The following is a 23,652-nucleotide window of genomic DNA, read 5'->3' on the forward strand; positions in this document are numbered from 1 at the left end:
TTAAATAGAAAAGGCTTTAAACCAGGTACTTGACACTGCTATATATGAATACAGGTATAGTTTACGTTTGGTTATTTCTTAGAGTGTTAAGTGATGTTGATGCCAGCACTTTGAGTATGTATTAAAACTATAGAATACTGTAGATCTAGGAGCAAGGAGGTATGCAATAAAATACTTGATTTGCCATCTGAAACCACAGCTTAATGAATTACCCACCAATAAAATAGACATCATAGAAAAATGACAAGTTGGACATGACTTCTTATGCACAAACACACGCATTTCTGTGACCGCCTGACCAATTAAGTATTTAGTGAGGATACCAGCTCCTATATTAAATATTCACTTGTTTTCCAAGATGAATAAAGGATGAGCAATTGACGCATTTATCTGCATGCGGATGTGTATGTATGTGTGTCTGGCTGTGTGTGTGTGTCTGTGTGTGAGCTACGTGCAAGTGCGTCTTCTGTGAATCTCTGGTTGAGTGCACAGTTTCGCTCACTGCTTCTCAAGTGTCGATTGGTTACAAATTACAGCTTCATTAGGTTCTGATTAAGAGCACAGACTGACACCAACACACAGATAACACACAAACTATTGCACACAGAAGAACTACATACACGCTACAATCCTGTCACTGAGCATGAACACCACACCAGTGGTAAAGAAATTAATGTTATATAATTTCTTCTTTTAATTTTAAATCCATGTTTTATATGTATTTGAGCTTTGTTCAGCTCTCTTCAGCCCTTCGCCTCCACTCACTCCACACCAATTCATCACTCTGTTCACGCTGTTCCTGTCAGTTCAGCACCATGATAAAATAAACTTGCGTGCCTGGATAGCTTCTCCTTACATAGGCAGATACCAGAGTCTAAACACTGTTAGTGAACACAAGGCTGCAGTCCAGAGAGGACACACTTAATAAACACTCACTGTTCCTCTCTCAACGGCAATTTTGGGTTTGTTCGGATTTTCTTTTCCTGCTGTGAAGCAATGTGAGGTTAAGAAACAGTCCCAGAGAAACGCACTGATGGATGGATTTCAAAATCACAGTCCCTCAGCCAAAATAACCCACCCAATCAGCCAGATGATGACTCTATAACAAGTAAATGTTGAACTGTTATTAACAGCAGAGTCTTCACATCCGTTGCACATGAAGCACTACTGAATTTATTCAAACGAGCACTTTGATGCAAAATAAGATTTACAGCGAGAGCAAACTATGATTGCATGCATGTTTGCAGAAGGATTTCAATGTGTCAGAGCACTCTCTCGCATAATTCCAGTTAATCTGTTTTAAATCTTTACAGATTTTAACCAAAAAAGTCAATTTGTCAAAGGAGCAGACCAGTTTCAACTGATTTATATTAAAAATGTTTCTGCCTGAAAAAGGACAGTTTTCACTGCAGGTTAAAGTAAATAAAGTCCTCTTGTGGTAAGAACAGCTCCAAATTTATATCTGTAAACAGCAAGTGAAGATGCAAAAGTATTTGCTGCAGTATTATGCTGCAGATCAGCCGCCCTCATAAGGTACCTGAATGCTAATTAAAAACTGAGAAACTACAGAGGGATCACTTTATGCTCCACGTTTCACTCAGTGTTTTGCATTACTGAAGTTTTGCATCTAATTTTCACATTTTTTTAACAACCTTGCTCTCTGAAAAAAATGGCTGAAGGACAAAGACAATGTAAAACATAAAAACTAAGATGGTAAAGACGAAAAAAGTGAGTGACAGAGGGACAGAGAAACAACTGTGGGGACACTAACTGTGTCACCTTCACACCACGGCCTATCAGCAGACAGAGCTCATTTAATCAGATGGACTGACAAACATCCAGACTGTCTGCACACACACACACACACACTGGTACACCCATGAGCACATGGCATATGCTTCATAATGTGACCTTCTGCCCCCTGGAGGTCTAAATGCCCCCTCACTGTCACTCCCTTACCCAGCATTCCTTGCTCTGTATCCAATAATATCATGGGCTTTTGATTAATCTATTTTCCCCACTGGGCTGATTGAATTGCCGTCCACTTTAATTCGGAGCGTGTGATCAAAAATCAGCAGAGTGCATCTGCATCTGTAACCACTTTGTCATTTAGGTTAAAAGCGGATGTACTAGATTTTCTTTTTTTTTTTCACAGAAAAGTGTTGATTGAACACAACAGTTATTTTTTGACTTAATATTCATTTAGTTTCCTAAATGAAAACATGGAAACTGCCTTCCTGTCCTGACGCACCCAGTTTTATTTCACCACAGCATGTTTTGAGCTCTACAATACCACAGAAAGCACAGAAACAGAAAAGCACAAGTTCCTGCTGCATCTCAACTGGCATAATGCAGCATTTCACCAATAAAATAAGACCGATGAAAACTTGGTGACAAAAAGACAACTATGACCATTGCAAGAAAACTGTGCAGCTTATTCTCAGTAATTTCCTGCAGAGCCGATTTCTGACACAAATAAACTTTTTCAACCAAAGCAGGATGAAGACTTCCTCACACTGAAGTGATTCAAAAAAGGCAGATGGTGGAGGCGTTTAATAATAGCAAACTGTAACAGCTGTACCCTCTTTAATACAATGCAAGAAGACTAGACTGAGAAAGCAAATAAAGAGAAGAAGAAAAAGGACAGAACCAGGGGACACACCAGAATGAACCTGTGCCGGAGGTTCATTCAGTGGTGAGGCGTTCAGGACCAACATGTGCACTGGCTGGCTGTCAAAATCAGTCTCTGAAGCTTTTTTATTTTTATTCAAAGCTTTCGGGAACAAAGTGGATGATCTCTTCTTTTCTAACACAGTTCACTGACGTTGTCACATAGCGACAGTATCTGGCCCTGACAAGATAATTAGCGTTAACATTCACCACATTAGCCCCGAGGAAATGTTGAATGCATATGTTCTGAACTGAACAGCGCTAACTTGTCACCACAAGCCTACATGGTCAAGACGCACATTAACGATACAATGAACATGCACACAGCTTCACAACTGAAAACACACACCCTCACCCCACAAAGACACACACACACTCATGAATAATAAACTGTGGAGCGTGTAAGGACACGCTGTGAAGCTGAGGCTCATGTCTGCTTGTAGTTTGTCTCTTCTTATTTTATTTTATTCGTATTTTTGAATAACTAAAAAAAGCAGAGATCATGCATGTATATTTTGTATGTTTGCTCTTGTCTTTCTGTCTTTGAAAGGACTCAATGTAATCAAAACAGTAAAAGAAAACAAAAAGAAAAACTTTTTTTGGCATTGGGAAGGAATTTTTTTGTGATATATTTACAGGTTTGAGGTTTAGGATTGTAGTTAGGCCAGTGGTTCCCAACATGGTGGTCCAGACCTTACCAGTGGTTGTGGGATGATTGCTTTCTCCCTGAATGTTCTCCAATCTTTTTTTTCCTGTGAAACTCTGGACGGTTTCACCTTTTCAGACCCTTATAAAATATTCAAAAGGAAAAAAAATCAGTCTTTGGTGGAGCTGTCAAAATAACCTATGACGGGGCATCATAAGTAGAGCTTTCTTTGTTTAAAAGGGTCACAGGCCAAAAAGGCTGAGTCAGGAATGCTTCCACAGACTTTATCATGTCAGGACTCACCTCTCTCTACAGAGCCAGAAGGGCTTTAGAGGAAAGGAAGGACACTGAGAGCTCTTTGCTGATTTGCTTTTTTTTTCTTTGGGGTGTTTATGTGTTAATAAAAGCACTTAATATGAAAATTTAGTTGTTTGGGTAAAGTCATGACCTGTTTTCGTTGTGTAGGTTGCTAGAGCGGGAGAAAAGGGTTTGATTGCACTTAACTAAAATGGGTTTTCTGTCCTGTATCTGTGTGTGTGTGTGTGTGTGTGTGTGTGTGTGTGTGTGTGTGTCTGTGTCTGTGTCTGTGTGTCTGTGTGTCTGTGTGAAAGGAGTGCCCAGTGTGGGTCTTGACCACTAATACACACTGACCTGGAAAATGACATGGGCAGCCAGCTGTTTTATTAGGTTACCATGGCAATAACCACAAACTTTCAAACACACACACAGACCCATGTATACACATATGCCAAGGTCCCGAGGCGAAATGCTAACAGCACATGGCCATATGAGCTCCCATGGCCAGGTTGACCCAACAGGGATACAGACTGCCATCGCACTCCCCTACTCCCCCTTTCTCTCTCTCGCATTGGTGGACACAGAGGGGTGATGGAGGAGTCACGCTCTTTGCTCTCATCTCTTCTCTGCCAACGCGACGACAGAATAAGTTTAGGTCGTGTTATTATTACACTGATTGTTACACGGTCATGTTTGCAGAATATATAGCCACAGAATCAGAGAGAAGGGAGCCTGGGGAAAGGACAGGCTGTTCGAATGACCAAAATACAGTTCATGGAAATGCTAAGCCAGCAGCCTCTCCAAATATAAAACACACATGGACCCACATTTCTCAACAACAGCATGGAGCCTAATTTGGACATAATGTGCTTCCTGTTACATAATTGAAAATTTTAATTGCTTGTGATAAACAGGCATCTTTAGCACATTTGAAGTTTGGATTTGTGATGATTTCCCCCTCGTAGCTCATATGCGAATAACCAACATAATGCAATCATGAGATATTAACATAGTTTTTCTTGTGGGGTTGTTAATTGTCTAACAATTGTTGTAGAGGACAACAGAGGACATGTGGTACTGTGTGAATGCAAAGCACGTGGTTGTTGTGAAATACCCTTCACGGACATATAAAGGTTTGAGTATAATAACAAGCTACAACCAACAACAGTCACTCTATCAGAGAATGAAATGCTTTATTCAAGACTGTTCTTCTCCTTTACTTTTCCATTGGAGACAACAACAACACAATGAAATCAAAGCAGCTTTCTCGCCTGAGGGCTGAGCAGCGATCCTCACTGTTCAAATCACACTCACTCAGACCACTCACTCACCAACATCATGCTTTGTCACAGATGACAAACTAGAAGCAAAACAACGAACACATGATGGCAGTGGGTCCTTACCAGCTCCTGAGGAACACTCCATCACAAGGTGGATTATCTTCAAATCACAAAAACCATTTAACATTAAACGACTTTTGGAGGATGATTGAATCCATATTTTCTATTCAGTGTTGTGATATGTGTATGTTCTGATCAACCATGGCGCTGGTGCATTAACTTCTATCACTGAGACTCATCACTTGTGTTGAAACATGTCCATAAGACATAAACGAGTTAAGCAGCTTTAAAAGTGCAGGTAACAGGTAAACATGCCATTGCAGAAATGTATAAAAACTATTTTAAAAAGACTTTGTATACTTCTCCTTAACTTAACGTTATGGACTTATTTATGCAGTTTATTTATGCAGTTTGTTAACATCTTGAGGTATTTAATGATTTCTCATCCCTCAGGATCTATTTCTGTGCGTGTGCATGTACGTGTGTGTGCCAGCATCAAACATGGTTCAATCCAGCATGGAGCAGAACATGAAAACTATAAACTACACATTATAAAATGAGTGTAGAAAATCTCAATTTGTTCTGTTTCTGTTTGTTGTAAGAATGAATTTGTCAAGAGTCACAGATCAATAGATCAGATCGGAGTCACTAGAAGTACAACACACTGGCGTAAATATAGGCCGTCAGAGAGTGACCAATCAGAAAATGTGTTTCACATGGTGATCAATAGTCCCTCTGATGCAGTGGACATTGCATAATTTAACAATGGTGACCTTAAAATGGTAGAAAACAAAGATGCAGTATGTGAGATAGTGGATGGGCTCAGCAGATGAATGTGCTGGTTTTCTACTCCTGACACCTCCAGTTCAAAACTTTTCCTCAAGACTTTTTTCAAGTCACATCAGATCCCATTAGTATCTACTGATGTACACAACTATATCTCCAGTGAATCAAGGAAAATCTAAGCTTATTAAGTAAATAAACATCATGCACAAACACAGAAACACAAAAATACTACAAATCCCACAACCAACCACCAACCTGAGCAACAAATCTCTCACCTATAACATGTGAAAAGTCAACTCTGGCACCAAAAGACAGCAAATAATACATTTTTAAAAAGTCAACAAGGCAGATCAACCCAACGTTAACACAAACGGAGACATGTCAACAACTCAAGTCAGCAGTGGACAGTCACAACAACCATCCCGCTCTTCAGCAGTGATGCTGTTTGGGTTGCCATAGCAACCAAGTAGCCCGGAGGTGTGAGCCTCTGTCTAAGACAGTATAAAATCAATGAGTCTCACAAACACATCACACACACAGGTAAGGTTACCTGTAGACCATGCCTGTCTCACTCTTCACTGTGTCGTGCAGCTACAACGAGTGGAAGTTCAGAAACTCCTCCAGCTGTTTGAGCTCCACCACACTGTTGGGCTTGTTTGACGTCCACAACATCAAAGGAGCATAGGGTCGAGGCCCCGTCCTTGTGGACGTCTGACTGATGAGCCTTCCCTGGCCGGGGCCTTGAGTCTGAACCCCACCCTGACCCCTGGACCCCTTCTGCTTCGGGTTGGGGATCTCCGGGCACGTTGCTTTGTACAGGTACATCTTCCTGCTCTCGTCTTCACTTTATTCTCTCTTTCAGTCTCTCCCTTCTGTGAATCTGTCCCACGAACATGTACGCTCAGACTAATCCAGGTAGGCCCCTCGCCCACGCAACACTACATGGAGCAGACGACTCTGTGTGTGAGTGAGTGATCAAAGCTCAAAGGAAAAAAGAAAAGTGAATTATTGTGATGAAGCCCCACATCAAGTATATTCCTCTTGTTTAAAAAAAAAAAAAAAAAAAAGAAATGCAGGAAAATCCAACTTGAAAAAAAAACATCACTTGGAAAGAGAAAACAGTATTCAGGAGTCCATAATTAAACTCACGTCCAGTCTGTCTGAAAGCTGCACGTCCACACAGGAAAAGCAGGCTTTTTCCTTACATGTACTCCACCATGGGCTGTGCCACATATGTTTCTCTGTACACACACACACATGTAGATAGAGAGAGAGAGAGAGACACACACACACACAGATAACCCACTCTCTCTCTCTCTCTCTCTCTCTCTCTCTCTCTTTTCCCCTCTCTCCTCTCTCTCTCTCACACAACACACACATTCATGCTGTCACTTTGCCCCCTGCTCAGCCAGTCTACATTATAAGCTCAGTTTGGTTTTGCTCCCTATTAAATGGCATGGGAATCTGGGACATTTTTTCCCGCCCTCCCTCTCTTTCTCTCTCTCTCTCTCTCTCTCTCTCTCTCTTTCTCTCTCTCTCTCTCCTTTTACCCCTTTTCTCACCCACTCCCTCTTATCCTCTCTCCCACTCTCACTTTGCCCATCATCCGTCCTTTGTCTCTCAGTATTCCCCCTGTCACAAGCCCTTTCACTTACTCCTGATTTTGTCTCTTGTCTCTCTTACAGCATTTACACCGTCCGCTTTTCCTTTTCCTCCTTTTCTTAGTCTTTTTTCATCTGGCACAGACACACACATTACTCTGTGTATGTGTACATTTAAGCCCCCCAAAAAAATATTTCCTTATGATCCACTTCATCTCTTCTGTCTTTTATTTGCACTCCCTTTCTCCTCTGTCTCTCTCTAAACAACATGTACTCTGGCGTTTCGCCCATTACAAACACCTAAAATAAACACGCACACTCTCACACACACATGCACACAGCCAACAGCATGTCACGCACAATTGCACACAGTCTGAGGGGCAGTGTTTTTCTAATGAAGGGAACCACAAAATAAAACGGGGAAGCCTCGGTCTCCGGTTTGTTTTCTTTCGTGCTGTCTTTCTCTCTCCCTCTGGACACACACAAACACACACACACACTCATACACTGTATATAATCTCTCACCTCTGGCCTCCTCATGGGAGTGTTCAGTGACATCATGTCTGGTTCTCCAGTGGATTGTGGGAATCATGAGGAATGGCATTCTCCCATATCAGGAAATTTTTGTTTAGACACGCACTGTCAATCTTTCTACACACATACACATGCACACAGTGAACTAATCTTTCATTCATTCTTGGTATTCAGCAAATATTTCTGGAAATTTCTACTTGGCCAAAATACCCAAACCTAGATGGGTCCAACATACACACACAAAAACACTGACAAAAATGAAATGGGCTATGAAAAGCCCACAACAGTAGGAATCTGCCCACACACCACTGGAAACATTAATGCTCTTAATCATACCTGTAACTACTGTGAATGTGCTGTTGATGCTTTTTTGTAGTAATATAAATCCAAGTTTAACTTTTGTTTGTCAGGAACAAATTTCTTCCTTCTCACACAAACGTATCAGGTACCGACTTCTCAGTTCTCCCTTGTTTCTTAAACATTGGCTCCAAACCTAAACTGAGTATAGATCTGGTTCTGGTGTCCTTAAAGTTGCAGTATCCTTCAGAAGTGTTTTTTCCTTCCTTTACAAATTTTGACATTTGAAGTCAGAAATTTTTGAATTTACACAAATGAATGGCTGGCAACAGTGAAATGCATTCACATAACCACAATTTTCTTTTTTTTTTTTAATTGTGCAAAAATCATTGATCCAGCACTGACACCTCAGAGCCCTGTGCAAGACTCACTGATTAAAAGTGAATATATGCTGTGCTACATATGCTACACTATGCTCAAATTACAGCAGTGCTAGCAACGTAAAAACAACACACACACCCAAAAATATAGAATTGGGTAGGGAGGTTGACAGAGGGGCAGCTGTGTCCATTGTCCAGCAGGATGGGTGGAAAAACTGATCCTGCCTGGCAGCAGCAAAGTCAGCTGAGCTTATGCAACGCCAGAGTGTGTTTACAGTGTATTTATAGACATGAGATGCATATGCATCCATTCACATGCATGGAGCCTATACATTTACACACTTTTTTTTTTACTGATTTATTTGAAATTGTTGGTTGTTGATTTTCACTTTGTCCAACTTATATTTGATGTTTGCCTTTTTCTGTCTGTTATTTTCTCTCTTTTATTTCGGCCTCTGGTGTTGAGCCGCTCAGCATGTGAGCAGGTGAGTCATTGATAAGAATACCACAAAAACAGGGAGAGGATTTAGAGAGGCAGAGGAGGGGGAGAGGCCAGGGTGAGGACCATTTGGGGCGGGGGGTTGAGTTAGGAGGGTTGTGGCAGCAAGTATGGGAACCCTACTTTGTGAGAGGTTCAGACAACATTTCTTCTCAAGTCCCCCCTGTCATTGTATTTATTTCTGTTTATCTTCTATCTCTCTCTTCTCTGGTCCCTTGACTGTCACTATTTTACCTACTTTTCATCCTGTCCTTTTTCCATCAGCTTCACGTTCCCTGAGACTAATTAGCCGCCTTTTTCTGTCTCTTTCATTTTGCCCCCACCACCCCCACATTCACTCCCTGCAGTGAGTGAATCCCTATATAATGATTGCATATGTCGGATAATTATCCAGTGTGCACAGCATGACAGAAACAGAACAAGTAGAACAGCATGCCATAGCACAACGCCACCATTTTCTGTGGATGAATTTTTAAAAAAAAAAGATCAGACGACTCAAGCTAACTTCTACAATTTAACGTCTTCCCCTTTTTCACTTGCTATCTGCAGTGCATAAAACAATATTTCTGTATCTCTTACTCGAATGAGGAAGCTCTTTCTATGCCATCTGACTCTATGGCGGCAATAATTATGCCAGTGATCAGTCTCCAGCCCTCAGGGACTGTCCTGCTCCTGTTTAACACCAGTGCGTTGGCCTACATTCTCCACTAAATCCCATTGTTATCATTGAAAATCTAGCTTAATGCTCCGGAGTGAGAGCAAAGTGAGGTTGATAATATTATATTACACTGACTGCATAAAATACATGGACAATACATCAAGTGCCGGGTCGCATAATCAAAATTCCAGCAGTCCTAAGGCTCCTCTTCATTTCTTAGCATCCTTTTACCCACTGGAGATGTGTCAAAAGACGTAACAAGAAGAGAACATGCTATTCAGCTGCAGTTTGTTGCCTTGCTATGTCAGAAGAGGGTGTCTGCAGTGCGAATCGAACTGCTAAATCTGGGCAGCATCCCAGTGCTTCATCCATCAAGCTCTAATGGTACATGTGATTTTGCTCTCCATGCAACAGTATCATGTTACCACACCTTTGTGGCTCTGGCCTTATGAGGAAATATAATCCCAATACCTGGTCAGAGAAGGGAAGCAATACTGTTGGCTGTCATTATCATTTGAAGGGATCACGTTTTGCCACAGAGCCTGGAAGCTGTGGATTACTGTTGCAAGAAAAAGGCTTTGAATAACAGGATCATCTATTAAGTGATCACATCTAACAATGATGATGATTTTTAACTATATATAATAGAGGGGAAAATCTCTCTGCAAGTGTCCAGAAAGATACAGGAGACTGGATCAGATCTGTGACGAGTGGAAACAAAACTACAGCAAAAACACAAGCTTGAATTCTTGCTCGTTATCCAAGAAGGGTTGAATCGAGGGCAAGTGGGCTTGGTTGGAGACACTTGAACACATTTCACCTCTCACCCAGCAGGTTTCTTCAGTTCTAGCTTGTTAGCAATTTTGAGGACCACTGTACCATGAAGGTGTTATTAAGGCAGGTGTCATCTTACACTTAGTACATGACTGCTGATCCCAGGAGAATAACATGAAAGGAAGTAATGTATAATAAAGCAGGCACTATAAACAGTGAGATCCCAATTTATTAACATTTTTGTTTTCAACATACTTGCACAAAAGCATTTTAAAAGAAAATCTATTTTAAATATTCTCTCTACTAAAAAAAAAAAAAACAATAAATATTAATTTGTGGCAGGAAAGAATATTTCCATATTTAGGAGAGAGAAATCTTTTTCTTTTTTTTTTTTTAGCTTAGTTATAAAAGCCTGGGATTTCTGTGGTTATATTCTGCCCCAGTTTTTATGCAGAATCACCAGAGAGCTAAAAATCGCAGCAATTGTTCTGATTCAAATGAGAGAGAGGATGTCCAGCCATCGCATGCTGTTTGGCATCAACGTCAGGGGCTCAGAAAGGAGAGCTGGCAGACTGTGTGTGTGTTTGTATGTGTGTGTGTGTGTGTGTGTGTGTGTAATGCACAAGTTGGCTGATTGGCAAGAAGGGGACTTTTGGAGGGGTTCTTCTCATGCTCATGTCTTTTCTAGGTCGGAGTCAGTCGTGAGTCGTTCTTTCAACTGACTCCACATTATTCCCAGTGATCATACTGTAAGGATCAATGTTGATTATAACAGGGGGAATGTGTTTGTTCAGGTTTTTTTTTTTTTGGTCTGTGTGTGTGTGAGTATATGTGTACCATATGTGTGAAGGTCGTGCTAATCTTATAGTGATTCACACACTGTAGGCCTTTTTATCGGTGATCCATCAAGCTCACCACTTCGGAAACATGCCTATTAAACACACTCACACACTCCTCACACTCCACATGCACCTGTCAGTCTGTCTGTCAGGCCCACGAGAGGCTTTCATCATATCTTTATGAGCCTGTAAATAAAGAGCATGTGAAGTGTGCAGCCACCAACATGTCACCAAGCCAGCTCTTAAATAACATTTAAAAACCACATCTGAAATCAGACATAGTGTGTGACGTGTGTTTTGACATGGGGGTGGGGGGGGGGGGGGGGTGCGTAATCTGCATTCCTTCATAAAATTTGTTTTAAAATGTGATCTGATCTTCATCTAAGTTATGTTAAGTTGCTGTCCATACTGAATACAAAAATTCAAACATTACAAATGCAGGCTGGAAGAAGTATGTGAACCCCTCGGCTCATGACATCAACAAAAGCTAACTGGAGTCAGGAGTTTACAAACCTGGAGTCCAGTCAATGAAACCAGATTAAACCGGATAGAAAAACATTTTTGAGTTTGTTATTTACAAGAAGCATCTGCTGATGTGCAGCTTGCCTCGCAAAAATGAGATCTCCAAGGACTTAGGATCAAGAATTGTCGATTTGCATGACGTTGGAAAGAGTTAGAGAGTAATCTCGAAAGAGTTTAGATATTCATCAGCCCACAGTCGGATGAACTGTCTATAAATGGAGAGAATTTAGTGACTGTGGTTACTCTGCCTAGGAGTGGGCGCCCAGCTAAGATGACTCCAAATGCACAACACAGAATGATCAATGAGGGGAAAAAAGAATCTCAGACTAACAGCTTAAAGATTAAATTAATCATTACTGGGAAAAAAAAGTTTTGTGGACTGATGAAGCTAAGTTTGATTTGTTTGGGAAGAACATGTAGTACTATGTATGGTGTCAAAAGGGAGCTGCATACCAACATGAAAACATCATCCCAACGGTGAAGCACAGTGGAGGGAGAATCATGATTTGGGGCTGCTGTGCTGCCTTTGGGCCTGGACAGCTCACCATCATCTAGGAAAGATGAATTATTTATCCAGGTATCTTACAGGATAATGTCAGTGTGACTGTCAACCAGCTGAAGCAGGAGAATGACCCTAAACATCAGAGTAAATCTACTACAGAATGACTTCAAACAAAGACGAAGAAGCCCAGTCAGAGCCCATATTAGCTCCACAGAGAAGCTGTGGAATGAGCTGAAGATCACTGTTCACACCAGATGTCCTAAGAACATGTCTGAGCTGAAGCAGTTCTGTAGGAAGAACTGTTCAAAAATCCTCCTGAATGTTGTGCATACTGGAGCTACTGGAAACGCTTGTTTGAGGTTATTGCTGCCAAAGGAGGGTTGACCGGTTATCAAATTCAAGGGTTCGCAACTTACTATTTCGATCAGCACTGTGGACTTTTCATTCGTGTTCTATAAAGACACAGAAGATTAAAATTGTTTGTGTTATTAGCTAAAAAACATTGCATTTGTCACATTTTTTTAAACAGATTAATGCAGAAAACCAATCAATGCAAAAGGTTCACTGACTTTTTCTTGCCACGGACACGCCTGCCAAATTAATTTTTACAACGGGTCAAACATATCTGCAAATATGTTCACAGCCAACATTTTTTTCTGTTTCTTGCACCAACAAAAACTGTCTAAAAATATTTACATGTATCCTGTCACTTCTGACATGCACAAGGCCAGAACATTGCAGCTGCCAAAAGTCTTTGTTAAGGTGAAGGGAGGGTAAAATTACATGAAGCCCGTTTACATGTGACAAAGTCCTGGGCAAAATTATCTTGCTGCTTCTGTTCACACAGTATGATTCTACAACCTTCTGCCAATTAATTTTCTCTGAACAGTGAACAAATAAATTTGGATTATAGAAATCCCTCTGAATTATGTTATACTCTGCTGTGTTGCTCCACGACGTGAACAGATCCGTAAATATTTGGAAGGCCTCGACATTTGGTCGCCACACTGTGCACGTGCTTCATTATCATCCTCGTCTCTTGTCTCCACTATGCTTTGTTTTTCTAAATTAAAGAGTGAACAGAGCCAAAACCAACAGGGAGGCTGGAGAATGAAGAGAGAAGCAAGAAGAGAGGAGAGGAGATAGGAGGTAGGGAAAAAGGCTGGACTCCAGACCAATGAATGCAGAGCTTTAGGCATGAATGATTGGAATGGGACACAGACGGATTAGGCATTTAGCGACAAGAAAGGAGAGTAGAGCGACGAGAGGGAAGACATGGCAAAGGGGGGGGGGGCTAACCCGATACTGAAAATATCCATGTGTGAGAAACAAGGAAAGGAGAGGGAGAGAGGGAGTGATGGGAAAAAATGATTACCAGCACTTGCTGCACTAATAGTCCAACTTCCAAAAGCAGAAATTGAGTTGAACGTCACATCCCGAGAATCGAAGCTATTGGTGCTTTCTGTCTGTCAATCACACAGACAGGAATCAAAACACTCCCTCCCGCCTCCATATGTTTTGTCACCATGGTGTTAGAAGATGTCAACACAGTCTTATGTGGCAAGACAGATGCTGGCTATTAGCATTACGGCCAGCTCAGGTGACACAACTCTAAGCCGGAGGTCGTTATGACCAGTGTGACTCCTGTGGCAATGCTCACAAATGAAATGATGGTGGTGGAGGGGGGGGCAACTTGTCATCAGGTAGCACTTGTGGTCCAGCCCAAAAATACTTGAACAATCTGTCAGCGCTCATGCACAGATCATGTGTATTTACTGTACATTGCACACACATAAACAGCAATTTACTGATCATAGTGTTAGTGATGTGCAGAGAAGCAAAAAGCCAGTGATACTTCTTTGTGTGCGTGTGTAGAGGAGTACTTGTGAGATGAATTTATCCATAGAGTCAAATGATTTTGAAATTTTAAATCAACAAGCAGCTCTGTGTAACACAAACAGGGAGTGTTTGCAGTGTGTCTTCAGAGCGTTTGCAGTGTGTCAAGTACAGTGTCATGGTGGTCGTTAAACTCTCTCTCACACACACAAACACACTCACACAGGGTTTGACTGACCTGTAGGGCATGCCAGTCTTGTGTGCAACTGTCTCCTCTTTGCCCAGTCCAAACATTTTCAGGTACCAGGTGGTCTCCATCTCCCTGATGAGCGCCGCCCTGTGTCGGTGCTGCGCCCCCTGCTTCGCAGAGGAGGAACTGCGCTTGGCATCCTGGGAGTTGCTGCGGTGGGCTTTCGTCCCGCTGAGAGAGGCCACCGACTGTTTGCGGTGCACATGGGGTGGCTGGTGTCCCCCGCCGACACCACCTCCACTGCTCCGGGCAGCTAGCATGGCCCCAGAGGGTGCCCCCCCTCCCTCAAGGGCAGAGTTCGGGGAGCAAGGTGAAGAGGAGGAGCGTCAGGGTTTCCAAGTGTCTCCAAATCCTTGGGCCCCCTAGTTGGGATGAAAGATCAGTCCAGCTTTAGAGAGTGATTCATGTCTAAGGAAAACCTGTTTTGTCTGACTGTCAGAGATCGGTCAGCACTCTCTGTCACTCTGCTTTTTGATCATCTTCTGCAACACTCAACTTCCTGAAGTCTGTGTTCTGCCTTTTCTTTTTCTCTTCCTCCTGTCTTTCTGTCTGCCTGTCTCTCTGTCTTTCTTTCTGTCTGTGCAGTGTGCTCTCTGGTCTCTTATAGCCTCATCCAGCCTGAAACAGGATCCCGGTTTCCTTGTCTCGTCACAGCCTGCCCTGGCCTAAAAGGAGGGAGCCAAACATGCCAGGGTGTCGACAATGCGTACACACTCACTCACAATCACACGCACAAACACCCTGTGAGCATGATAGAACACAGAAATGTACCGAAACAACATATAAGAAACTGTATCAATACAAACACAAGTTGCATAAATGTGGACACATCCACACACAAACAGTAACATGTAGGTGGTCAAAAGGGATGACAATAAAAACAATACTCAGTGTTTAAGTGTGGATTCAGGCAATAAACAGAGTGTAAATTGTTTGAAGTAGAGCTATTAACAATTATTAACACACACCAAATGTGCACTGGCACACACAGATTGTTTCTTTTTATCCTCAGGGTTGGTACCAGTGACAACTCTATATTTACACACCTCCTGGGCCACTTCAGAGTCTGGGAGTCTTAACACCATTCCTTGTGTCATAAGACTCCAGGCTGGTGGATGGGGTGGGGGGGCATAAATGCACCTTTTCCCAGGCTTAACAATGTGGAAACACAGACATTTGGCTGGTGCACACATACAAATATGTGAATACAGATACACAGTATGTTAAATATTTGCAGTATTTCAGACGTCCTTCTTTGCCAAAGCAAAAAAAAAGAAACTGACATTTGACAGTAACATTTTTAATCTGGGAGTGTTACATAAAAAGTGATGAAAAACAGTCACAGCATGGTATTGCAGGGCAGCTCAGATGTATATTAACATGTAACTTTAAATACAGAGGCTTTGTGTGAGGTTTTGTGTTTCACTGTGTTCCCATTTGAGTGTGTGTGTCCTGTTTGAAGTTCAAAGTTCAACCACACACAAAATCCTTTATGGATTCCCTCCTGACAACTTTCAAAAAGACTTTTAAATTCTCCTCCTGTAAACTTTTTCTGACCACAGAGCAACACACAAACTTGGTCTCCTGCCTGAATGCGGCAGTGAGAGGAACACAAAACAGCAAAGCAGAGCACTGTGCACTGGGGGGAAAGTGTATACTGTATTAACTGAAGGTGAGCGGAAGGACCCAGGAGATGCACTCGTTCAATCATCGTTTGTGTGGTGGAGAGGGGCTGCATGCTGATGAGATGCTAATTCACGTCAGGTACTGCAGGAGAGCATGGGGCTGACGTGGCCTTTTACTCAACACAAGATTAGTCTAGCACACAAAGAAGTTCAAAGACAATCTGTTATAAGCAAAAGAGGAGGGTGGCTAAAGAAGAGAGGAGAGAGCCAGAAAGAGGAGGAGAGACAGAGACAGAATTTGGACCCAATGTGGAGTTAATTTATTATGAAAGTTGGCAAAGTAAAGCACTGGATCCTTGTTCAAACCAAAGGACAAGACGAAGCTTTTGTTGGAGGTGAAACCAGGACGACTGTGTCTCAGTTTTGGCCTTCATTAAAATGTTTGAACAACCTGCTGTTTGAATATAATGTCAACAGGTCAAATGATGTCAATCAAATCACAAAGGTCTGATGACACGTTCCTGATGTTTGACTGCAAAGGTGACAGAAATGTCAGAGGTGGAATAAGCTGAAGCTCATAAATTTACACATCCATCCAAAAGTCTTAAATTCAGCCTAGATGCAGAAATGCAGAGGTCCAGTCTTATTTACTGTTGCTACACCTGTCCCTGCATGTAATGCAGTCTACAGTGGTACTTTCCTTTAATTTTTTGGGACAATTGTTCCTTGATTTCATACAGTCTTAGTATAAGTAAGTTTGAAAAAATATAAGATCATAGATTCAAATATAACCCTGGTTAGATGCTCATAGCTTACATGCTTGTTTCTATTTTGAAACGATAAAACCATATTTTTAAAATAATTTTTGGAATGAAATTTTTTTCAGAGGAGACTAACCAATGTGTTTGGCTGATATATCTCTATCTAAGGAGCTGGCCAAGGTTACATGAGTACAAACCTCACCCAGTTTCATAAAGAGCAGGACGGAGCTGCTAATATTCACTAAAACTCTAATAGCACACAAAGGGGAAATAATGCAAACTGGATGTGCTTGTAATGAAGTAACATGTAACCCCACTTAATGTAGTTCATTTGAGCTGGTGCCGTTAATTGGTTTAATAACCACTTAACACACCTAGACGTGTGTCCATTAAATGGCTCCCTGCTGTCAAGCGGTGTGGTCTGAGCATCCTCCTGATATCTAAGCACATACCCAGAGACTGGTGTCCTCAGAAGTCAAGTGAATAAATCAGCGATGGAGTGTCAGCCCTAAATTATTCATCTGGGTAATGAGACCATGGTAGTTCACTGGACATGTCTGAGGGACCTGGGGGGAAAGTTAAGGGTCAGCTCTGGATGTACCGTGTGAGGGGATGGAGGGCAGACCTCTGTCTGGGTCTCTGGTAAACAGCTAATTTGGATTGGAAATGTGGAGCTCTGCAGTATGCTGCAGAGATGTGCCCTGTCTTTTAAACCACTGTGACTGGGTGACACTACAATGGATGCCATGATGAGATTTGGTTGCACCATTTATACCGAGGCAGCTGTCCATTTAAGGTAAAAGCTCTGATAGTATTGGGCTCAGGGGCAATGTTGCACATAAGTTTTGCCATAAAGTAAAACTTCATTTTTTAGATTTTAAATATTTTTTGTGTCAATTTGATGACATACATTGAAGCAGTAAATAAGTAGTTATTTCAATCACAGGATTAGCCAAAAACAGGTCTGCCCATTTAATTTCTTTACCTACTGAATTAATGTTTTGAGTTTTTTTTTGTTGTTGTTGTTGTTTTGTTTTTTACTTTCTCTTCAGTTGGTTGGCCTGTTGTCCCTCAAGGTCGCTGCCTGTGGAGATGAGTCACACAAAGCGAATCCAATCTGACTTCGCAATGTCGTCATCACAGAGAGAGAAGTTCTAGCATGGCCAAAATCCGTCATTCAAGTCCTTTATCCTGAACCTACCCTGGCATCACCTGACCAATTCACATTTGCCAGAGCGAATAAACATGAGCTTGCTGATTGGTCTGGTTTCTAGGCTATCCTGAACCCCATGCTAAGACGCAAACTGATACATTGTGCAATGCAAACACACACTCCACGTGCACACACGTGTACACAAGCAGGCGTGCATGATTCATCCAACTCTTCGTCTTAATATGTTAGATACTGTTTGATTTTTGCCTTGTGTGGTTCCTTTGTCTTCTATCAGTGATGTGACTGTTGTACTGTACAGTCCTCCAGTAAAGTTTTACACAGTAGAGGTGGGTATACAAAAAGGGGGCATTAGATGGGATTTTATGTAATTATCATTGACATAAAGTCAACCCACCCCATCACACGGGTTTTTAAGTAAATGCTGCACGAGCTGATGTGGAAGGTTTGAACTGCCCTCAGGATTGTTCTGAGATAATCAGCTTTGAAGTTTTCAGTATCCATTTAGTTAATTAGTGATGAGGCCTTTTTTTTCGAGGTTATGGACTAAAGTAAGACTCAGCACACATCAGTAGGTGCTAATCCGAGAGAAAGTTAGACACAGCCACTCAACTTCAAGGTCAAAGGCTCGAATGCTTCAGTGTCTGTGCGAATCAGATCAGCATGACGATGAAGGATTATTGTGGTTTTAACTTTGATAATGTATTCATTCATCTCTGTGCTATCAACAGTAAAGCATCTTAAATCTCTACAGAGGTATTGTTTTAATGTCCTAGTGCTACACAGCCAATATGCCACAGCACCTGCGCAATTTTTCTTACTAAACTATACATCTTTTAAATATTAAATGTGTGGAAAACATATTTTTACTCCTACATAAATGAGCTGTGTGTAATTAATTCAACATTAAATCTTTGTCTCATTTAGCCTTAAATAAGATCATATTTGAATAATCACTTGAGAGAAAGGGTAACCCTTCATCAGCCGAGTTTACTTATCTTTCAAGAGCGTGCAAAAAATAAATAAATAAGTAAAGGAATGGCTTATAAAAAGGTTGGGAAATTGAAGTGGATAAAGATACTGAGTGGATTTATAATTAGTTTGAGAGAGGCATTGAAGGATTAGTGAGAGGATGACGAAAGACAGAGATGACTGTGGGAAACGTGGTGGCATCATAGAGTTTAAACAGTTAAAAGACACACACACACACACATGCAAACATACACTCATGCAACCACACAGGCGCCAAAACTATATGGAGCAAACAGGAACAGCTGCTCTCTCCACTATTAAATTAGGCAGAGCAAACTTGAGCCTCTGTACCTCTCTTTAGTCTCCTTTTTCACCCACAGCCTGTTGTGTTATTAGATGAGGACATTAATTTAGAGAGTGGCAGCCATGCAAATCGCCTTTAATGAGAAATTAGTGCAATAAGATGCCAAAATCATCAGTGAGGATATGTTAAGACTTTTTATTTATGTCTTAAAAGTAATGTTATGTAAATTGAGGAAATAAATATTAGAGTATGGTAAAGCTCCTCTTTCCTTTCACATATTGACACGCAAAACAAGTGGGGCATGACAAAAGGGTTAGTGTCATGTATCTAACAAAGCCCTACTTGTGGCCTTTCAGCTCCCACACACTGAAAATTGAAGCTGTACAGTTCATAGAAAAGGAAATAGATGACAAAAATTTCATTTGTCATCTATTTCCTTTTCTACGTTCTTCAGCTGTGAAAGATGTCGGCTTTTAAAAATTCACAACAGATTCCTTTTAGTTTGGAAAAGTCTTGAAAAACTTTGAAATGACATTTTGAGTGCAAGCATTTTTTTCATCATGTAGCTAGCATCTACTGTTTATAGTTACTGACAGTTTATTCCTCCCCTCAAACCTCAAACACACTCTTTGAAGTCAGATTAGCACTCGTCTGTGTATAACAGAAATCTTCTCATTCACTGAGCAAAGAATGGATCACTATGAATTAGGAAAAAAATTACCTGAAAGTTTAAATACAGCCTTGTGATACACGCACACACACTTTGTGACTGATCAGTACTTCAAGGGATCCTTTACACTCTTCAGCTGCTACGTGCAAGGTATAATTTTCACATGAAGAATAACACGAAATGTCCACTTGAAACTATTCTTAAGTGACTGGTCTCAGGAAGATGACGAGAAGTCCTTGAATCTATTTTCTTTCTGTTTACAGCAACCTGCCTGTGCTACCAGTGTGGATGACCTTTGCTGGAGGACTGTGAGTGGAATAAACTGGTGAAGACATTTCCTGGATAAGTTCCTTGTAAGGATGTGGTTCTTTGCTGCATGATGTTTGTTCATTTGACTTAACAGTTGCACAGATAGGAGACAAATTCAAGGAACAAAAATCTGTGTAAATGAGTGGAGAAACATAACAAAAGCAGATGCTTCCATACAGGAAGAAAGGGGTTCATTCGTCCAGTGGAGCTGCCCAGCGCTCAGACAGTGGACCAGACTGTGGCAACTTAAAGGGGTGGGGAGTGTAAGTATGTGACAGTTATCAGGGTAAAATAGGGACTGGATCTTGGTTAAACTTTCCCTGAACAAGTCAAAAAAACATCTATTCCAAGTAGCATGAAACTGTTCTTCTTCATGCTACTTGTAGTTGAAAAAAAAAAAAAACCTCTCACAAACACACTACAATGATTTTTACTTCAGTTAATGACTCATCTGCACCACTGATCTTTATTAAGTGGCCCTAATGTGAAAAGGGTCCAAGACTTACAATAGCAGCATTAGTGTCAGTCAGCATCTCCTTCTGCTTCTTCTGTACTTACTAATTTTATTTCAGTCTGTATAAAGTTTTAATACTTCTGCGAACATGTGCATACAACAAACACACATCTGGACACACAAACATAGACACACGAAGCAGTAACACCTAAAAGGAGAGTCACAGTTTTTATAAATTATTTTGAGTGACTACCTCTGCACACAAACACACACACACCTACACACACACACACACACACACCATAATAATTAATCACAAGACCCGGGCACTCCCATCTTCATGATTATCAAGCCTCCTCTCTGCGTCTCTTGAGAGTTTCTGTCTCCAGCGTTTAAAAGTTGATCGATTCCTCTTCATACGTCCGTTAGCAGTCCATCAACGGCCTTCAGTAAACACGGTTCAGTTCAGCGATGTTAGCTGGCTGCTCATTTGGAAAAGAAACAAATGACATTAGCTCTTTGGCTCATTTAGATTGTGTCACACTCACTTATTGCTTTATCAGTCACATGAAGATTGAGGAAAATAAATGAAAGATGTAAAGTCCATCAGGCATAAAACATGGATAATAACCTCTTAAAATCAGTCATAAAAGTGGCCTAATGGCAACACAGGTTAATTTATAGTACAGTGTTCCTTAAACAGTGTCAGTAGGTGTGATGGTGATGATGAGAGAGATGCGTGTGATAGTTTCCACAAAGGTTCATTTGAAAATAGATATGCACATGGTTACATTTTTTTTTTTCCAAAGCAGACATCAGGAACACGTTTCACTATGTTGCACATCGGCAGTCACTACGAAACAAAGAAAAAAGAAAAAATTAAAAATGAAGATTATTAAAACACCAGAAATTACAAGGCAAACCATAAAAAAGCCTGTTGACTTTACAAAGTGATAAAATAAAGTGTTAACTGAAAATTACTCTTGCAGGTTAACATTAGTACACACATGGACACACACACTCGGACATATGCAAAGTAAAACGAACACACACACACATGCATGCAGTGATGCACGTGCACACATTTTGTCTTGATTTAGCACCAGTGCTCCTGTCCACTCTCGTCAGCTGACAATAAATTATAAACACATTCCTTCACTGCTCTGTCACCAGGAGAATTTATTACCATCCGCACTGACAGCTTTGATTGGACACAGTTCACAGCTTCACAGATTCCTGGAAAGTCACGTGCTCATGAGGGAGCACATACACATCTTGCACACAATACAAAAACACACACAAGCAGAAAACAGCCACCTGCACTTACACAAGAAAATACAAAGATATTAGGTTCAGCCCCCCCACCCCCAATGCATTTCTTTGGAGTGGAAAAAAAAAATCAACAGTGAGTGGTTGAAACAGGGACACAAAAACAAGATGAGATTAAATTAAATGCATGAAATTGTGCTTCATTGTCCAATACTGAGGCTAACAAAGCTCAGTGTGATTTATGAGACAGTCAACACACCCACACACATTAACATCATCATTCGCTCTGCCTTGTTAGAGTTCAGTGCTGTTTATTTTACTGTTTTCTATGCGTCCTCTTATAAATTTAAGAGCATTGTCTTTTCTAAACCTCTCATCTCTCTTTCTGCCCTGTGGGAAAGGAAGGAAGGATTTTACCTGAATAATTCTGGGATACTTGAAACGTGGTAATCAATGTGATAGCTCCTTTTACACCTATTGCATTACCCATGTAATGATATCTCCATCTGTGCTGCCATCAGCACACTCTTATGTCTTAAAACAGTCTGAGGGTTGTGGTGGCAACAGTCAGCAGAACAAATGAGATGTTTCCAGAGCAGCTTCCTCCAGCTCCCTCTGGTGGACCACTCTAGCCAGCTGAGAGATCCAGTATGTATTATCCCCTACCGTGTCATGCACAGTGTTATAAACACACTAGTGTCATATTATCACCTCTTAAATTTCCCACTGTGAACAAACAGTGGCTTATCTATACATCCAGCAGATACAGCTCAACATTAGCTTTTATCTGGAGGCAGGTTTCTGTCTATCTGATCAATCTAAGTCTAATATTCTTTCTATTTTAGCACTGTTTTGGTCATCATCAATTCATAAGGGAAATATCTGACTCTTTAGCAGCTAAATGCTCTACTGTGTTCACCAGCTAGTTGTTACCTTTGTCTGTTATTTGGTCCTGAGCAGGTAGCGTACAGTCGATTTATCGTAAATCTTTTTCATTGAAAACAGATGTCTGCAGTTGCTGGAAACACCTCTGCTTAAACTGAACAAAAAATTGTATATTTATAGGCTGTAAAACCATGACAAGAAGACACCAAAACACTAAAGGGAACTGCACAGACAGGTGGCTGTGGACCCCCTGTTAATATAAAAGTATTAATGAGAGCAGCTTTAAAAGAAGTTTTAAGTCCCCTTATGACACACTTGGTGAAAGATGAAAGTATGGGTGACAGATTTGGCACATCTTTAGTGTTCAATCATTCTCTCATTTTCATTCAGTACAATCCAATAGACAAAGTGGGGTTTTTTTTTTAACCAATATTTGACAGAACTGCCCCAAAATTGAGCGCAGAATGAATTTATTGCTATGACAAGAAAAACACATATTATAGAGACTAAAAATAACATTTATTATACTATTAAGAAATTTCTTGTACTAACAGCTAAACTAATTCTGTCACACTAACAAGTTGGTATAGTAATAGAGAGAAAATTACAGTGTAAACATTTTATACAGATGTTCTGGTAGGAACAACATAAGCTAAACGCCTGTAATTGTAAAAATTGTCAGATGTTGGTTTGAAACTAGAAGTAAAGCAGAAGCGTATCTGAGGTAAACACTGCCTTATAATTTTAATTCCACTACCACAACTGAAACAGCAGCTTTGACATTAAGAGTCTGAGCTTGTT

The 23,652-nt window shown here is 40.9% G+C and overlaps 1 protein-coding gene across 2 annotated transcripts in view; it reads right to left on the reverse strand.

Moving 5' to 3' along the window:
* The window catches only part of kcnab1a (potassium voltage-gated channel, shaker-related subfamily, beta member 1 a), a 98,591-nt gene extending 83,685 nt beyond the window's left edge, over window positions 1-14,906 (reverse strand). Inside the window, exon 1 of one of the 2 annotated variants that reach the window (XM_041046875.1) lies at window positions 14,420-14,906. In XM_041046875.1, the coding sequence (XP_040902809.1) occupies window positions 14,420-14,691 (272 nt within the window). In that variant the 5' untranslated portion in view covers window positions 14,692-14,906. Of the gene's footprint in view, window positions 1-6,289; window positions 6,879-14,419 lie in introns of those variants that run through there. The other variant, XM_041046877.1, reaches the window with a different exon arrangement.
* Window positions 14,907-23,652: the final 8,746 nt, after the last annotated feature.

The sequence above is a fragment of the Toxotes jaculatrix genome, chromosome 9 (genome assembly GCF_017976425.1).
Source record: "Toxotes jaculatrix isolate fToxJac2 chromosome 9, fToxJac2.pri, whole genome shotgun sequence".
NCBI lineage: Eukaryota > Metazoa > Chordata > Actinopteri > Toxotidae > Toxotes > Toxotes jaculatrix.